The sequence below is a fragment of the Rhinichthys klamathensis genome, unplaced genomic scaffold, assembly GCF_029890125.1.
Source record: "Rhinichthys klamathensis goyatoka isolate OS25496 unplaced genomic scaffold, OSU_Roscu_1.1 h1tg000040l_1, whole genome shotgun sequence".
Lineage (NCBI taxonomy): Eukaryota > Metazoa > Chordata > Actinopteri > Cypriniformes > Leuciscidae > Rhinichthys > Rhinichthys klamathensis.
Window position 1 is genome coordinate 5,639,146 of NW_026606587.1, and position 18,439 is coordinate 5,657,584.

The following is an 18,439-nucleotide window of genomic DNA, read 5'->3' on the forward strand; positions in this document are numbered from 1 at the left end:
ATATGGGAGTCCAAGATTCCGACTATATTTCAGTCCAAATCTTAGTAAAAAAAAAAAGAAATCCCTAGGAGGTGGAATATTGTATTTGCAACAGGCTGAATGTGGGGAACTACCTGAGACCAATTTGGCATTCTGTGCAGATGTTCGCCGAGGTGCATTTCTTGCAGTTGTCGCTGCATTTCCGGCACATGGTGGAGTCTGCGGGAGAACAGTCACATACGGTCTCAATTCAACAATTCATCTTCAGCCAATCAGCATGTACAGTGTGTTTTCTGGAGTGAGATGGCGCGTGAATGGACTTGCCAAGGTCCAGGTAGAAGCCGTCGAGACAGGAGCTGATGCAGTTGTTGGCTCCCTCCACCAGGTACAGACCCGGGCGACAGGTGGAACACTGATCGCTGCGACTGCCGACACAAGACTCGCACAGCGGAGAGCACTTCTTACAGCGCTTCTTATCGTCCCGGAAAAACCCAGACGGACACTCGGGAACACACGTCCTGAGAGACACACAAGGCGGAGGTGGAAAGAGAAAGACAGACACAGACAGGAAGAGCCACATGAGAACAGAAAAATCAACATCTGGCAGTCATGAGGAAAGACTTTCACCAGGAAACAAAGGCAAAAGTCAGGGTCTGAGAAAGCCATCAGCTCCAGACGTGGTGTGAGCACGGCTTGTGTGACTTGGGATGCCAGAGAAAACAATATCTATAAATGTAATCAGGACACGTGCACACACGTAGATAGACGCAGCCGCACAGCTGTTGTCAGCATGTGATTTGGTGTTTTTATAGGAGTTAATTAATCTTTTGACTCAAAGTTAAATCATTTTCACTAATAAAAGGAATATTTTTCAGAAAAACAACCTTTCAGAAAACATGTTAAAAACTCCCAATTCTTTAGTTACATATGCTTCACATTGTGGTCTTATATTTCACACCAAACTTACTTCAGTTTTAAATAATAATTTTATACATATAATTTTATAATTTTAACAAGAGAAAAGGGAAAATCTAGTTCAAAACACACGTGCAAAGTTCTTAGAAATGTGCTTAATATCTGAAATGTGTATAGAAATGTGTACTCATGTCCGTTTCATACACTAGCGTTCAAAAGTTTGAGGTCGGTAAGATTCTCGTATGCTCACCAAGGCTGCATTTATTTGATGAAATATACAGCAAAAACAGTAATATTGTAAAATATTATTATAATTTCAACTGTTTTCTGTTTTAATATAGTTTAAAATGTAATTTATTCCAGAGTTTCAGCATCTATTACTCCAGTCTTCAGCATTACTTGATTCAGAAATCATTCTAATATGCTGATTTGGTGCTCAAGAAACATAATTATCAATCCTAATAACAGTTGTGCAGCTTAATATTTTTGTGGAAACTATATGAAATAAAATAAATCAGGATTCTTATATTAATAGAAATTTCAAAAGAACAGCATTTATTTGAATATATCTTCTGGAGCATTTAAAAAGTCGTAACTTTTGATCAATTTAATACACCCTTGCTGAAAAAAAGTATTAATTTCTTTATCATACTGACCCTCAACTTTTGAATAGTAGTGGTTTAAAAACAAATTATATTTTCACTCTAAATAGGTCTTAATACATCTTGATCATGTAAATAAATGTTAAGTAAATATATTACTTTTTTCAAAATAACATTTTAAATTAAAACGTTTTTTTTTTTTTTTTTTTTTTTTTTTTTTTACAAATACCATGAATTATTAATTCATAAATATAAGGTTCAACCAAAACTAATCTTTCCATGTCATAAAAAGATCACATTTGTTTGCACGTTGGTTAGACCACACGAGAAGCATTTTTATCATTTGTTTCTATATATAATGTATCCGGGGAAAAAAAACTATGGACGTCATTTCACTGACCCAAGCAACACTGTTTGTAAAAATTAGTTTAAATGACAAAAGCAAACAAACAGAAAAGCAACACACCAATCAAGTATAGTTTTTAAGGTGTAATAATGTTGTGAAAAGCAATATACCTGGTGTTGTTCTTGAACTTGAGGAAGTAGTGGAGGCAGGTGATGCACTGCTGAGGGCCTGGCCCTTCACAGCCATTGTCCCCACACTCAGGGTGGCAGGAGCCTTATGTAAGAAAACACAAACTGATGAGCTGAGCTCTGAGAACTTCCACAGATACTCAGTGATGCACAATAAAATTAGAAAAAAGCACTTACCCACATACTCCTCACTGTACTCGTCATCAGACTGTGTCTCCGCCACTGAGCGAGGCTTGTCACTGCGGAATGAGTACGGATGCACGGAGGTACCATAAAGTACCAGAGACCACTCTTTCAGCTTGCCTGGAACAAATTACAGTCCATGTGCAATGAAGTTAAGCTATCATCTATCATTAATATTATCATTAAATTAACATCTATCATCTGTGTGTGTGTGTGTGTATATATATATATATATATAGAGAGAGAGAGAGAGAGAGAGAGAGAGAGAGAGAGAGAGAGAGAGATCCCTGTGATAATATACATTCATAGCTTTTTTTTTTTTTTTAAAGAAATACTGGAGAGTTGTAAGCTATAGGCAATTTATAACAAATTTGCACTAAATCTGTTATAATAAAATGTGGCTATGGTAAGAATAACTGTAATATAACTTTCGTTAAACATTACATCTATAGGCCAATGCATTACAAACATGAATTAAAAGTAGTTGTTCACTTTAAAATGAAAATTACCATATAATTTACTCACCCTCAAGCCATACTAGGTGTATATGACATTCTTCTTTCAGACGAATACAATCGGAGTTATATTAATAAATGTCCATCGCTTTGCTTCAGAAGGCCTTTATTAACCCACCGGAGCCGTTTGGAGTTAGTTTATGATGGATGGATGCACTTTTTTGAGCTTCAATCTGTTGGTTGCAATCCACTGCCATTATCAAGCTGGGAAGAGCCAGGACATTTTTTAATATAACACCGATTGTATTTGTCTGAAAGAAGAAAGTCATATACACGTAGGATGGCTTCAGAGTGAGTAAATTATATGGTAATTTTAATTTTAAAGTGAACTAATCCTTTAACTTAATTAACTTTTATGTCTCAGTTCTCACTACTGAAATTTGCATTATATATATATATATATATATATATATATATATATATAGACTCATACATATATATACACACACTATATTGGCAAAAGTTTTGGGACGTCTGCCTTTACATGCACATGAATTTGAATGACATCCCATTCTTAATCCGTAGAGTTTAATATGAAGTTGTCCCACCCTTTGCAGCTACAACAGCTTCAACTCTACTGGAAAGGCTTTCCACAAGGTTTAGGAGTGTGTTTATGGGAATTTGACCATTCTTATAGAAGCGCATTTGTGAGGTCAGGCACTGATTTTGGACGAGAAGCCCTGCCTCACAGTCTCCGCTCTAATTCATCCCAAAGGTGTTCTATCAGGTTGAGGTCAGGACTCTGTGCAGGCCAGTCAAGTTCCTCCACACCAAACTTGCTCAGCTATATCTTTCTGGACCTTGCTTTGTGCACTGGTGCACAGTCATTTTGGAACAGGAAAATGTATTGTATGCTGAAGCGTTAAGAGTTCCTTTAACTGGAACTAAGGGGCCAAGCCCAACCCCTGAAAAACAACCCCACACCATAACCCCCCCTCCACCAAACTTTACACTTGGCACAATGCAGTCAGGCAAGTACCGTTCTCCTGGCAACCGCCAAACCCAGACTCGTCCATCAGAATGCCAGACAGAGAAGCGTGATTCGTCACTCCAGAGAACGCGTCTCCACTGCCCTAGAGTCCAGTGGTGGCGTGCTTTACACCACTGAATCCAACACTTTGCATTACACTTTGCATTGCACTTGGTGATGTAAGGCTTGAATGCAGCTGCTCGACCATGAAAACCCATTCCATGAAGCTCTCTACGCACTGGTCTTGATAATCTGAAGGCCACACGAAGTTTGGAGGTCTGTAGATATTTACTTTGCAGAAAGTAAGCAAGCATGCGCTGACCCTGCTCTGTGATTTTACGTGGCCTACCACTTCGTGGCTGAGTTGCTGTTGTTCCCAATTGCTTCCACTTTGTTATAATACCACTAACAGTTGACCATGGAATATTTAGTAGTGAGGAAATTTCACGAATGGACTTATTGCACAGGTGGCAACTTATCACGTTCCCACGCTTGAATTCACTGAGCTCCGGAGAGCGACCCATTCTTTCACAAATGTTTGTAGAACCAGTCTGCATGCCTAGGTGCTTGATTTTATACAACAACGCGGCCATGGAAGTTATTGGAACACCTGAATTCAATGATTTGGAGGGGTGTCCCAATACTTTTGGCAATATAGTGTGTGTGTATATATATATATATATATATATATATATACACACACACGCACAGTATATCATTTAGCATACGCTTTTATCCCAAAACATTTTTTTAATAAATAAATAAAATAGAATTAAATAGTAAGGTTAGTATTAATGGGTTAGTATTAATGGTTAGTCTAATGGATCAAAGGGCATCTTTAGCCGTTTCTTGAAAATAGCTAAAGACTCAGCAGCTTGGGTTGAGTTAGGCAGGTCATTCCATCAGCTTGGAACAGTCAAGGTAAAGGTCCGTGAAAGAGATTTTGTGCCTCTTTGAGATGGCACCACAAGGCGCCGTTCACTTGCAGAACGCACGCTTCTGGAGGGCACATAAGTCAACAACAATCATATATATATTAGGGCTGTCAATTTTAACGCGTTAACGCATGAGTAATTCATGATTAAAGCGTGATTAATTCAAAATCCTTAACGCGTTCAAATTATTTAAGGCAAATCAATTACTGAAACACGCGAAATTGCGCAAATAACGTAATTTATGTCACACAATTAGATTATCTTGGGAGCTGGGAGCATCAATGGCACAATCACCTGTAACCCTGGTAGGCGGAAATTTTTATTCTAACCCTTTAACCCAATTCGCTTATCTGTTTGCGATCAATCACTGCTAAACTTCCCATCGCTGTATGTCCAGATGATATGGAAACTACGTTTCTCGGCTGAATAAAGCAAAGCAGCGTCTCGCAAGTAAAGTTTTGATGGATGTGAATTATAATGAAGGTATAGATGATTGCAATGACTAGCACACGTATGTAAGCACACGCGAGTCTGTTATATTGATGTGCAAACAAACCATATGTGCGCTTTCGACACACTGATTGCATTGTATTTAAGCACCGACAATTTCAGTACAGTCACGTTGTTTTCCACATACATTCAGGATAATGTTTTTATCTGTCATGTGTAATGTTGCTGTGTTTAGTAATTCTGAATGGATCAGTGTACTGAAGGCATAAAATGCAGTCAGGTCAAGGCGGTTGGTTTAGTTGTTTTTTGGCATCTCCATGTGGTCCTGTTCAGTATCACAACTTGGCATGTCTAAAATGTAAACAAGCTCTTTACTGTTGCACTGTATACATACTGTACACTGAAAAGATTTATTTTGTAAAATTAAATTTTTTTCTCTGTGTGCTTTGGTGTGCATAACTGTATTAATTATATAGACTCCTTGTATCATTTGGCTATTAGGTGTCCTTTTGGATACTTCAAGTGTCCTTTTTTTTGAAAATACACCTACATTTACCTTGAAAAAATTTGAGGAAAATTAGGGCGGCACAATATATCGAAATTATCAAAATATCGCAATATCGCATTCGATAACTGAATGATTTTAATACTTTAAAAGTTTACGAAGTGGCGCATGTAACAATATATTGGATCCGTGCAGCCCTTAAGTGACAGCAGCCTAATAATCCTGCTTCCGTCTGTGTGCGTAATGTCAATCAAACAACAATAGACAAAGAGAAAATTGCTCACTGCTCTTGACGGAATAACTTTTGTAGCTTTAATAAGAATCAGTGTATATTTAATTCATACAGTAAAGACTAAGCAGTGTGTTTTATTTTTACATTTGATTATTCAATCTCTGCGGTTAAATAAACCTAACATTAAAATGACACTTGTAAAAAACTACTGTTCAGTTGTAGGGATGCTTTCTTACAAAAAGAATGTGAAACATTCATGTTGGTTATATAATTTTTAGTTTTTAAATATATTTAAATATAATGTACATTTATTTTACACAAAGCATTATCGTATTGCATATCGCATTATTTAACGTGTTAACGCATATTGCATTTTTCTTCAATATCATGCAACACTACGGAAACTACAGTTTTGTGAGAATCACCCTTCAATCTGATAGTTTACTTCGCTGGATATAGCGAAATGATAACAAAAAAAAAAACATGTTAAACAAGATAAATCAAGCATGTCTAATTTCACAATAAGTAAGTGATTAATCGCACAAAAAAGGTGTGATTAATCGTGATTACATTTTTTTTATCTATTGTATCCTCGCTGTGTAAGACCAAATGTTGTTTTCAAAGGTGAAAGAATGGCTCAAGTAACAGGTAGTGTGTTTTGTATCGAGAAACTACCTGGTGCCTTCTGGCTCCTGAGTTGGGAAGGAGAGTCATAGATCTCTAGTACCCAGTCTCCAGTAGCTTTCTCGCCCCAGCAGTGAGTTGTCATGAATTCCCAGTTCTTAAAGCCCTCCATTGAGTGATCAAACAGTCTGCAATAACAATAAATAGATGCTACATCACAGCACAAAATGCACTCTGCCATGACACTTTAAGCTTAACGTCGACTAGTCGCTGATCATGGCCTGATGACAAATTAATATATACTCTGAGAGCGCTTTTCAAGATATATTTGATTATACCATCTGAATGCTCAAAATTTATCAGGTAAATGCACGTATTAAACAGCTTATTGTACACGCAAGTTAATCGCCACTCTAAACTAATGTGCTGCTGCATTGTTACGCACACACATGCAGACAGTTAATTGTGATTTATCAATCAAAAAAGCTTAGAAACTGAAAATTTCTATCATGTATTTCTTAGTAACTAAAACCCACTGCTTCACTATTAGTAGAGACGCTGCCAGGAAGAATTAATTCATACGCAACCACTCTCTCTCATATAAATTCATACAAATGTAATCTTTACTTTGCTACTTTATTTGTATCTGATTTAGAACAAGCATTAATCTGAGAGAATTATAATGACCCAAAGATAAAAGAACTGATAAAAATAAGCTGTTATGTAGGAGCATATTCCATAACTGTGCACAAGGCAACCCACGTTCGAGTCGCAGCTCGAGGTTCAGGATTATATGTTTATTAATGACGTCATCAGCGACTAGTCGACTCGACTTTAATCACATAAATATCGACTTTTAAAAAATCTGAAGTCATTCAACCCCTAGTGGAAACTTGGATCACTTCCACTGAAATTCACAATGTGCAGTCATTCTTGATCAATGTACCCATGTACTCAATATTTGAACATAGTCTGTACTGTACCTGTTGGCAAGCAGCTGTGACTTTGTCCCTGATGGTGAGGTTAGGTTGATTGACAGGTCTCCTCGCCGCGGATGAGTAATTGTTATACGTACAACCACATGCTCCAGATAAATAACATGATGGTTTGCATTATCCGTGCAGCCTGTTGCCTTGTACACGGAACGAACAACATGCTCTGGACGGATGGTTCTACAAGAAGGAAATTGTTTTATTTATTTGAGCGTTTATTATTACTTGTATATAGGGTTGCAAAATTCTGGGAATTTTCAAAGATGGAAACTTTCCATGGAAATTAATGGGAATTTAAGGGAATTAACAGGAATTTATGGGAATAAACGGGAATAAAGTGGGAATTTTCAAAGTTGAGGGTTGGCTCTTCATAGGGGACTTTATAGGGGAAAGTATATTTTAATAATAATAATAATAATAATTCATTACATTTATATAGCGCTTTTCTAGGCACTCAAAGCGCTTCACATGGAAGGGGGAATCTCCTCAACCACCACCAATGTGCAGCATCCACTTGGATGATGCGACGGCAGCCAGTGCGCCAGAATGCCCACCACACACCAGCTTACTGGTGGAGAGGAGACAGAGTGATGAAGCCAATCAGTGTATATATATATATGGGGATGATTAGGAGGCCATGATGGACAGAGGCCACTGGGCAAATTTGGCCAGGATGCCGGGGTTACACCCCTACTCTTTCGAAAGACATCCTGGGATTTTTAATGACCACAGAGAGTCAGGACCTCGGTTTAACGTCTTATCCGAAGGACGGTGCTCTTTGATAGTATAGTGTCCCCGCCACTATACTGGGGCGTTAGGACCCACACAGACCACAGGGTGAGCGCCCCCTGCTGACCTCACTAACACCTCTTCCAGCAGCAACCTGGTTTTCTCAGAAGGTCTCCCATCCAGGTACTAACCAGGCTCAGCCCTGCTTAGCTTCAGTGGGCAACCAGTCTTGGGCTACAGGGTGATATGGCTGCTGTTAATTTTAGCATAATCTTGACTAAAAAAAAACAGATGCCATTCAAATACACTTTAATATCCATGCCATTCCTCAATCACATGCACATAGAACACTGCTTACTGCATGGCTATTGAGACCACACCCCCTACTGGCACTGTGCATGCCTCCATCACATGTACAGAAGCCCAAAGCACAAGACTATTGAAGGCACACATTTGAGCCTGTGGACTAAACAAAGTGAAGTAAGTTTTGATGATATTATGGGGAAATATATTTATTAAATGTTAAAATTGCAAATATCACATACAAATGTATTCATCTAGTAGCAATGCTGATAAGTTAGATGCTAAATAAGCTAGCATAACTTTATTTACTACATAAGGTAGATGCTAGCTACCTCATGTGGCTGTTTTTCTCTGCCTCCTGCAATATGTTTTCAAGATCATTCCAGTTGTTTAGCTAGCCTTACTATTTATGTATCTGTTCATGCCATTGCATTAGTATTCTTCCTAGGGTTGGGCCGATGGATGATATTATCGTCCATCGTGATGGCTGACAGACATCACGATGTTTAGCCGACATCGCGACGTCCCCCCCCCCCCCCCCATGGTTTCCATGGTGACGCATCATGCTTGGCACGTGATTCACCACAGCCAAACTTGTTCTGTTCTACTTACAAATAAATCTGTTGAATTATCTGTTGAAAACATTTTGCATGGATGTTTTCTTATGACTTCTGTTTATATTTATGCTTGGATATGATACAATGATCGATTACATTACAATGAATTCCCAGTTAGTTCCCCTAAATTCCCATTAATTCCCATTATTCCCATGGAAAGTTTATAATATGGAATATATTTCCAAAATTCCCCAGCTTAACTTCCCTTGGAAATTTACCGGAAATTTTCCGCCCCTTTGCAACCCTACTTCTATAACATTATCAATGAGGCCTAATGCCTCAAGTTAAAGAGCTGTTGAATATACCTGATTTGTTTGTCAGCATTTTCCACACAGATGTGCTGTGGGGGAACCGGTTTCCAGCGTTCTGCCTCTTTCACCATGGCCTCCGCATCCATTAGCCCAAAGCCATAAAGGTGACTGACTGTAAGAATATGTACAACTTAACTGTTCAACAAAAAAAATAACAATATGTACACAGATTTAGAGTTGTTGTGAAAACCAAAATTACCACCAATCATGATGCAGATTGCTGTTTTAAAGGGGAAAATGTATTGTTCAGCACAGTCTGGAAAACCTACAAGACTGATCATACTCAGAAGTGTCACTACCTATCTAGTAGTTAAAACAAGACAGGCCCGCTTAAAGAAATGAAAAGCCTGTTACCATTATAACCAGCTGCATTGGTTTTCCAATCAGGAGCGCTGAGATGGCCAGCACGAGACGTCTTCACTATAATGTGTTGCACATCTCGCCACGTAAGAAAAGGACTGCAACAAAGAGTCAAAAATCAGACATGATGGACAGTTACATCTACGTGATTAAAAGCATTACTAAAGAATATCTCCAAACTAGATTTTTTTAAGGTGCTTACACACTTGGTTTCATTGCTTGGTCAGAACCAGTGTTCGATTGCTCTCCCTCTCTTCCCTTCCCCCGCTTGTCTCTGTTCACATTATATTATTTGGGTCCGAGCCACGGTGCGCTTGCGTCATCAAGCTGCAGCCTTGTACCAATGTTGTAGGTAATGGCTACTTCTGTCTATCTGATGAAAAGTGAACGTTCATCAATAGCGGTTCACTTCCACTATTTAGGGTGATTGCTTTCATATCAGAAGCAAACTGTACCCAAGTTCACATGAACCATTCCCCAGAACACTTTTTTATAGCGGATTCGGGTGCGCACCTGAGTCGGAAAACAGAGTTCACGTCATCCAAAAGAACCAAACTCTGATGTCAAGCGAACCGGGGAGAATACCAAAAGTGATAGTGTGAAAACACCTTTAAATCTAAAAAGCTCAAACCATTCTATTATAATCCAAAGAATCGCACTTGCACTGGCCACAATTTTCAGCTGTAGTTTGAAAGTTCAATGGCTGGCTGTCTGGTTGAAGCCTTCCCTCCCATAATTCAACATACACAGTGAGATCAAACATCAAACCAAAGAGAGATAAATGCCATGTGTCCCTGAATATCCCCCCAAATTATTAAAACATTCTAACTCCATTGTGCTAGGAATATACAGTCACATGGCAGCCATATGTCGAGGTTTTCCTCAATTTCCTGTGTGATATTAGACACAGTTGAAACTTACGGAAACTTACGCTACACGGCATTCAGAATCACACCATTTTAAAGTGGCCAGGATGCTCCTTGCTCTTTTTTAAATTGGGGATTGATGATCTACAGAAACATACTCTATCATTGACAATACAAAGCTCTCTCACCAGTCCACCAGAACCGTTACGGAAATTAAGCAGCAAAAACTGGTGATATAGCCATGTGTCATAGTACTGACATCGCAGCCATGAACACTAACGATTAACCGTAATTAATTTGCAAAATGCCAAAACAATGAAACAACAAAGTTCAAGTTTTCATTTAGCTGAAAACTGGAAGAAAAAAATATATATAATAATAAAGTTTGAGTAAATAACTTTATAAACTGGGTAATTTAACTTTTTATTGTAATGGCTGATATGTTTACCTTTTGTGCACAGAATAGACACTTGTTGCATGTACAGTAAGTAATGTCAAAGAGTTGAAAAGTTAAAAGCCACCACAAATCTCATAATTATGAGTGGCAAACTCTGGATTTCTGAGTTTGGGGCAAATCAATCAGAAAACATGGTGGACGCAATGGATGCAGCATCTGTAGTTGACGGTAAATTTGTTGAAATGCATGAAATTATTTTATTGAACTTTACTTTAAGGTGCCCTTGTTGCAGTGTAATTATACAATTAAGTACGGAGTAATATTAATTAACATGTACTTACTTTAGGGTTAGGGTTAGGAATAGGGTTTGGTTTAAGTTTAGTTGCTTGCAATTATGTATAATTTGCTGTTATGACTGTACATGTAAAGTGTAACATACATGTATATGTAAGTATATACACTGAACAAAACTATAAACGCAACACTTTTGTTTTTGCCCCCATTTTTCATGAGCTGAACTCAAATATCTAAGACTTTTTCTATGTACACAAAATGTCTATTTCTCTCAAATATTGTTCACAAATCTGTCTAAATCTGTGTTAGTGAGCACTTCTCCTTTGCCGAGATAATCCATCCACCTCACAAGTGTGGCATATCAAGATTAGGCTGGCCACAATAAAAGGCCACTCTAAAATGTGCAGTTTTATCACACAGCACAATGCCACAGATGTCGCAAGTTTTGAGGGAGTTTTGGCATGCTGACTGCAGGAATGTCCATCAGAGCTGTTGCCCGTGATTTGAATGTTCATTTCTCTACCATAAGCCGTCTCCAAAGGTGTTTCAGAGAATTTGGCAGTACATCCAACCGGCTTCACAAATGCAGACCACGTGTAACCACACCAGCCCAGGACCTCCACATCCAGCATCTTCACCTCCGAGATCGTCTGAGACCAGCCACCCAGACAGCTGCTGCAACAATCGGTTTGCATAACCAAACCATTTCTGCACAAACTGTCAGAAACCGTCTCAGGGAAGCTCATCTGCATGCTCATCGTCCTCATCGGGGTCTCGACCTGACTGCAGTTCGTCGTCGTAACCAACTTGAGTGGGCAAATGCTCACATTCGATGGCGTCTGGCACTTTGGAGAGGTGTTCTCTTCACAGATGAATCCCGGTTTTCACTGTACAGGGCAGATGGCAGACAGTGTGTATGGCGTTGTGTGGGTGAGCGGTTTGCTGATGTCAATGCTGTGGATCGAGTGGCCCATGGTGGCGGTGGGGTTATGGTATGGGCAGACGTATGTTATGGACAATGAATACAGGGGCATTTTATTGATGGCATTTTAAATGCACAGAGATACCGTGACAAGATCCTGAGGCCCATTGTTGTGCCATTCATCCACAACCATCACCTCATGTTGCAGCATAATAATGCACGGCCTCATGTTGCAAGGATCTGTACACAATTCCTGGAAGCTGAAAACATCCTAGTTCTTGCATGGCCAGCATACTCACCGACATGGCCTTTTGTGTACATAGAAAAAGTCTTAGATATTTGAGTTCAGCTCATGAAAAATGGGGGCAAAAACATAAGTGTTGCGTTTATAATTTTGTTCAGTGTATAATTGTAAATGTATGTTTTTTTAAATTGACATCATAATTATTACAATTTCCCAACTCGTAAATATTAACTTCTCAGGACGACTTAAATGCACCAACTAACATATTCAAAACATGTCAGAAGCACTAATTAACCATCCCTGTTTCGGTCAATGATATCGGCCATCCAAAACCATTTCACCCCAAACCAAAAATGAATGTATGCTTTTCTGGCAAACTTTCTTGCCATTAACCTTATAGGTTAACTACATTTCTATGCATCAATTATTGAGCTCATATTCATACGACCACCCATGTTGATATATAAGCTATTCAACAGCTTCCTCTCATATTACATGTAAAGTGGTTGGTGATAACATAGATCATTTACATACAATTAGATACAAATGTCTGTAGATACTTAATACAGTAGCAAAAACATAAAACAGTGTTAAATTCAGAAGGTCACTGAAAGGTTGAAACTGGATAACTGGAAAAGGGTAACTGGAGTGCATAGTATGACCCCTTTGTGACTACATTTACATTTAATCATTTAGCAGACGCTTTTGTCCAAAGCGACTTACAAACGAGGAGAGCAATAGAAGCCCTTTAACCTAGTATACAGTGGTTAAGATGCTAATTCTACTGACGTGGCCTGGAGAGACTATCAGACCCTTTCAAACTAAACAGCTGTTAGAGAAATGAGAGCATACAACAGGTTTCGGTGAGGAGTTAGCGGCTTACTTTGCTTCCAGAGCAAGAGCAATGATCCCTGCTGCCATCGGAGCTGATGCTGATGTTCCAGTGTGACTGTCTGTGCAGCGCTGCCTCAGATCTGTCGTGATCTAACAGGAGAGACAAAAAACATCATAATTATTCTTGAGTATTATGTTACCATGTGTTTAAGTTGTGAATAAAAGTTAACATGTACACTTTATGACGTAAAGTAACAATACTTGACTGCTCCTGTTACAATAAGCAACACGGTAAACACTTCAAGTATGCAATAGACCGCTTTGCTGAGTTCTAGTTGTTGCATTGTTTTTTGCATTGTTATTTGGGTTTAGTTTTAGTTACCTTCAATGAGCCAGTAAATTTTTACATCACTTGCATTTCCAACAAATCCGCTCCTTCAATGACACATAATGCACTTAAACTTTGGCAGGATTTTTTTTTTAGGTTAATTTTTATTTGTTAAATGCACTTCAACATATTGCAGCACTTACTGACAATGAAATGTGCTATAAATGTGCCATTGTGCTACACTTAGCAGTAAATTACCATCACTTTGAGACATGCCTTCCTGTCTAATTGGGCAGTAACTGGGGAGTTTTTATCTATTTATTTTGTTTAAGATAGATCAAATCAGAAGACTTAAGAAGATTTACGATATGAATTAGACTAGGGTGGGTTTAAAGGGCCATCTGTGAAAATGTGAAAAGTGACCGATTACACACGAGCATATTATAGTAAATGGATGAAGTTGAGAAAACTGAGATTCTGTGAATTAAAGTGACCTGAAACCTGCACAAGACAACAAAGAGAAGTGCTAATGTCTGTAACACTGGGCCTCAGAAAGTAAACACGTATTGGGAAAGGAGTTTGAAAGTCAATGTGGAATTTCACACGTAACTCTGAGACAAGCTGAGAGACAAGGAAGAACTGTCGGTCTGTAACTCTCAGAGGAGTGTGTAAAAGTGTGTGCGGGCTGTGTAAACCACAGCAGTTAACACCAGGATTGTCTCATGACACGGTGACCAACAAAGCAGATCAAACGCATGCCCAAAGAAATACATGAAAATGCATTAGGCATGTTCTTATTAGCAAATAAGAACAAAGAAGCCAGTGAAAATAAATATGCATTGTTAATTCTTTTGATTAAGAATCCTTGAGCGGTCTCGACTAAAACGCATCATTTTGTCTTCACAACATAATTCTCCCTGGTTAGGATGCTGTTCAATTCTAGAAACATGGTGACTTTAAAGCTAATCCAGCAACAGGCCTGTTTTCTAAAAAGCAGGTCTACTCAGTGCATAAGATCTAGTTGCAGTTTTATGCATTATTTAGGGAACTTACGATTTTACGGTCGTAATTCTCTCCACTACTGTAGGTGGTGGTGAGGGTTGAGGAACACTCTTCCAGATACCAGGGCTTGCGGCCGCTCTCAGCCGTGCTGCTGATGGATATCGTGTAGATGCTGTTGGTGTAGCCATCACATGAACAGTGATCTCGACTCCGACCACCATTTCCTGATGCCCAAACAAAGATCGAGCCCCGTCCCTTCCTGCCCTGTGAGCAAAAACCATAAGTAAGGCTTTGGGGATTAAATTTCACAAAAAAAAGTATATATTCAATGTTATTATTATTTCAAATGAGCTTTTATTATTAATATTCAGCTTTCATGCTTTTATTTTAATATTACTAAGTTTTAGTAATTGTGTGATGTGCTTTTGTCATAATATTAATTAGCATGAATTTAAATTAGTTTTTTTTTTATTAAGTTTTTAATCAAATATTTATATTTATATGTTATATATATATATATTTTTTCATTTAAATTAAAACTATATTTAATACTTTTAATTTTAGTTAACAACAACAATATTGGTTATACTACTAAAAAATTAATTTGAAATGTTCATTGAATTCAGATAATGGGATCAGGACGATATAATCTTCAGGCATTAATAACCCCCAGCCCAGTCTGAGACCAGTATTATTGACACCAGTATTGTCTCGCACACCTGAAACATGCCTAAACCACTCTAAACACACCTTTGGCACAGGATACATGCCAATTACTGACTGTGACTCATGACTCGGGGAAGATAAACTAAAATCACGTCCTAAAGTTCACTGCCGTAGCAGGTGGTAGGGTGTGACAAGGAAAGAAAAACACCCTAGGTGGGCCAGACTGCTGAAGAGACGTGACTGATGACCTGAAAAGTACACTTCCTGATTTATGAACTCCACACCATATGGAAAAAGACACTTTTACTTGCAGGAAAAACACAACACACTTTTCAAATGAACTTTAAGTGAACTTTATGTATATGCCGTGATTGTTTTTACCAGTCTAATGCCGTTTTCAAAGGCCTGTCTGGCGAGGGAAGCGGGCCCATCCACGGTTTTGCCATCATCATCTGGACCCCAGCTGGCACTGTAAATATCTATGTGTTGAGGATGTAGACTCAGTGATTTGGCCTCTACCATGTCGGTCACATCTCCGTCCAACATGCGGACACCTGCAGGACAAGCCGAAAGTTAACCTTATACAAAACACTGAAGATCATTAATACTTTTTCTAAGCAATGATGCATTAAATTGCTCAGAAGTTACAGTTATTGTGAACTTTCCATTTATTAAAGAAGCATGAAAAAATGGATCATAAAATATGAATTAACACTGATAATAAGAAGATAATTGTTTTTCCTGTAGATCTGATCAAATAGTGAGCACATTGTGTATAAAATTAACTAAAACAAATCTTAAAAACCCCAAACTTTTTAACAGTAGTGAGTTTATAAAAGCTGTAATATTTTTAAATGGACATGTCTTAAATGTTAAAAGTTGTCCGATTAAATGTGCATGACCTCAGTGGCGGAGCTGTAAAATTGATTTAAAGATCCAACTTTTAAAAAATTAAAAAGGGCCAAAATTAATTTAGTTGACTTCAACAAACCAAATATTATTAATATTCTAGATTGATACTCCATTGTCATTTAATATATCAAAATGTATTGATATATAAACGTAATTTAACATACATTTATGTAATACATGTATGTTAAATATATCATTGGTCATTGTGTACGGTCAACGAACCACAAAACTCAGGGTTCGGATCAGCAAAAAAACAAATAAATATTATGGGAAACTGAGATTTAGATAATTTAAATAGCAAATCTTCCCTTTCAGGCAAAAACTTTAGAACATGTAGTTGCTTTACAGTTGCATAATCACCTTTCTGTTAGTAATCTTTTTGAGCAGTTTCAATCTGTTCTTCGAAAATATCATAGCACTGAACACCCCTGGTTAAAATGACTATTGACTTACTTTTGGCCTCTGATGCTGGATCTTATTCTTATTCTCTTTGACATTAGTGCTGCATTTGACACTGTGGATCATACTTCATCGCCTTGAAACAGTTTTTGGTAGTTTTGGCACTGTTTTAAACTGGTTTAGATCTTATTTGAACAGATGCAGACAGTTTGTTGTTTTAGTGGAATACAGGTCTGATTTTTGGACCAGTTTCTACTGGCATCCCTCAGGGCTCAATTTTAGGACCCTTCCTTTTTAGCATTTATTTATTCCCGCTTGGCCAACTTTTATGAACTCTAGGTATTAAGTATCACTTTTATGCAATGACACACAGATCTATTCATTGTAAACATGAACAACGTGAGTCTCATTGTCTCATTGTCATATTTCTGAGACAAAAATCATCGATGGCTAATAATGTTAGTGGTAAATTTAGGCTAATAAGTTTTAATAGTGATAAAAATTTGGTCATGTTTATTGGTTCTTCTCATCAGCTCCACTAGGCTGGCCAAACACCTCTTATCATTGATGGTTCTGTACTTGACTTTCAGGAAAAATCTATGAATCTAGGTGTGATCTTTGATCCTTTGTTGATATTTGACCCTCATTGCACTGGCTACCAATTGATTTTAAAGTTCTTATGCTCACACACAAAGCACTTAACAGACTGGCTACAGAGTATTTATCTCAGCTTTTAACAAACCATATATTCCTAATCAAAGTCTTCTCTCTTCTTAGCATGGTCTTTTGGTTGTCGATCAAACACAGTTATGTTCCATGGGTGACAGATCTTTTTCTATAGCTGCTCCCAGGTTGTGGAACCAACTTCCAGTTGAAAGTCGGGAAGCAAAGTCTCTTAAAGCTGCAGTCGGCAAGTCTGGGAGATTGAGTGAACTTAGGCAAAATTTTTAATGTTTACAACTCTCATGCCCCTCCCCCACTATTAACGGATACCCTCCCACCGAGTTCGTGCTCGAGTGCGTGTGCACCAGATTTTCTGTGAACGCGCCCGTCTCATCAGCATCCATCAACACCATGGAGTATTTGGAGGTATGCTGCCCTGGCTAATCTACCGATAGATTGCAATTGCTAACGTCATTTATACTCTAAATGAGCTTACTTGATTTGTTAGTGTTTTGAAAGCGAGATACATCCGCCACCACTCTTCGTTACCGCGCGAACTTCAGGCGTGTGCATGTGATTGTAACGTGCGCGAGGGGTGGCGTGTGCCCGATCTGTGATTGACAGTCAGATCTCACACCCCCCTGCGCTGATTGGACATGATGATCCGGGAGCTGTGGATTTTTGCAAAACAAATAACACGCTCCAGGTGGAGTTAGAAGCTCGGGTTTTTTCTAAAACCACTTTATTTATGCTGCTCTGTCGGATTATAGTGTCGATTTCACTGAATATGATCAAAAAAATGTTGCCGACGGCAGCTTTAAGATTTTGAAAACATATTTGAAAACATATTTTTTTAAGTTAGCTTATTGTTGATTGTGGTAACATTGTTGATTTCTTGTTGTTTTAATACACCAATATACTATTGTTGATTTTCCTTGTATATTTACCTTATAGCGCGCTTTGAGAATCTCCCTTCTATAGAAAATAAAGTTATTATTAATTACAGACAGCAGCAGGTATTTATAAGCTTCTGTCATTTTAAGACCTAATGCAAGATTCAATATAATGATACACATCTGATTTCTTACTCAATCAGTGCGTTTACATAATGGGATTTTGGCAATATTGCAATTAAACTTTACCTCGATCAAACTAA

The 18,439-nt window shown here is 38.1% G+C and overlaps 1 protein-coding gene across 3 annotated transcripts in view; it reads right to left on the reverse strand.

Annotated features, from left to right (window-relative positions):
• The window catches only part of pcsk5b (proprotein convertase subtilisin/kexin type 5b), a 77,318-nt gene that overhangs the window by 38,444 nt on the left and 20,435 nt on the right, over positions 1 to 18,439 (reverse strand). For all 3 annotated transcript variants that reach the window (XM_056246691.1, XM_056246693.1, XM_056246692.1), the window contains exons 7-17: positions 15,691 to 15,863; positions 14,695 to 14,907; positions 13,363 to 13,463; positions 9,751 to 9,854; positions 9,391 to 9,508; positions 7,428 to 7,616; positions 6,496 to 6,632; positions 2,208 to 2,333; positions 2,013 to 2,115; positions 304 to 497; positions 114 to 198 (exon numbers count right to left, since the gene is read on the reverse strand). In XM_056246691.1, coding sequence (XP_056102666.1) covers positions 114 to 198; positions 304 to 497; positions 2,013 to 2,115; positions 2,208 to 2,333; positions 6,496 to 6,632; positions 7,428 to 7,616; positions 9,391 to 9,508; positions 9,751 to 9,854; positions 13,363 to 13,463; positions 14,695 to 14,907; positions 15,691 to 15,863 — 1,543 coding nt within the window. The remainder of the gene's footprint in view (positions 1 to 113; positions 199 to 303; positions 498 to 2,012; positions 2,116 to 2,207; positions 2,334 to 6,495; positions 6,633 to 7,427; positions 7,617 to 9,390; positions 9,509 to 9,750; positions 9,855 to 13,362; positions 13,464 to 14,694; positions 14,908 to 15,690; positions 15,864 to 18,439) is intronic.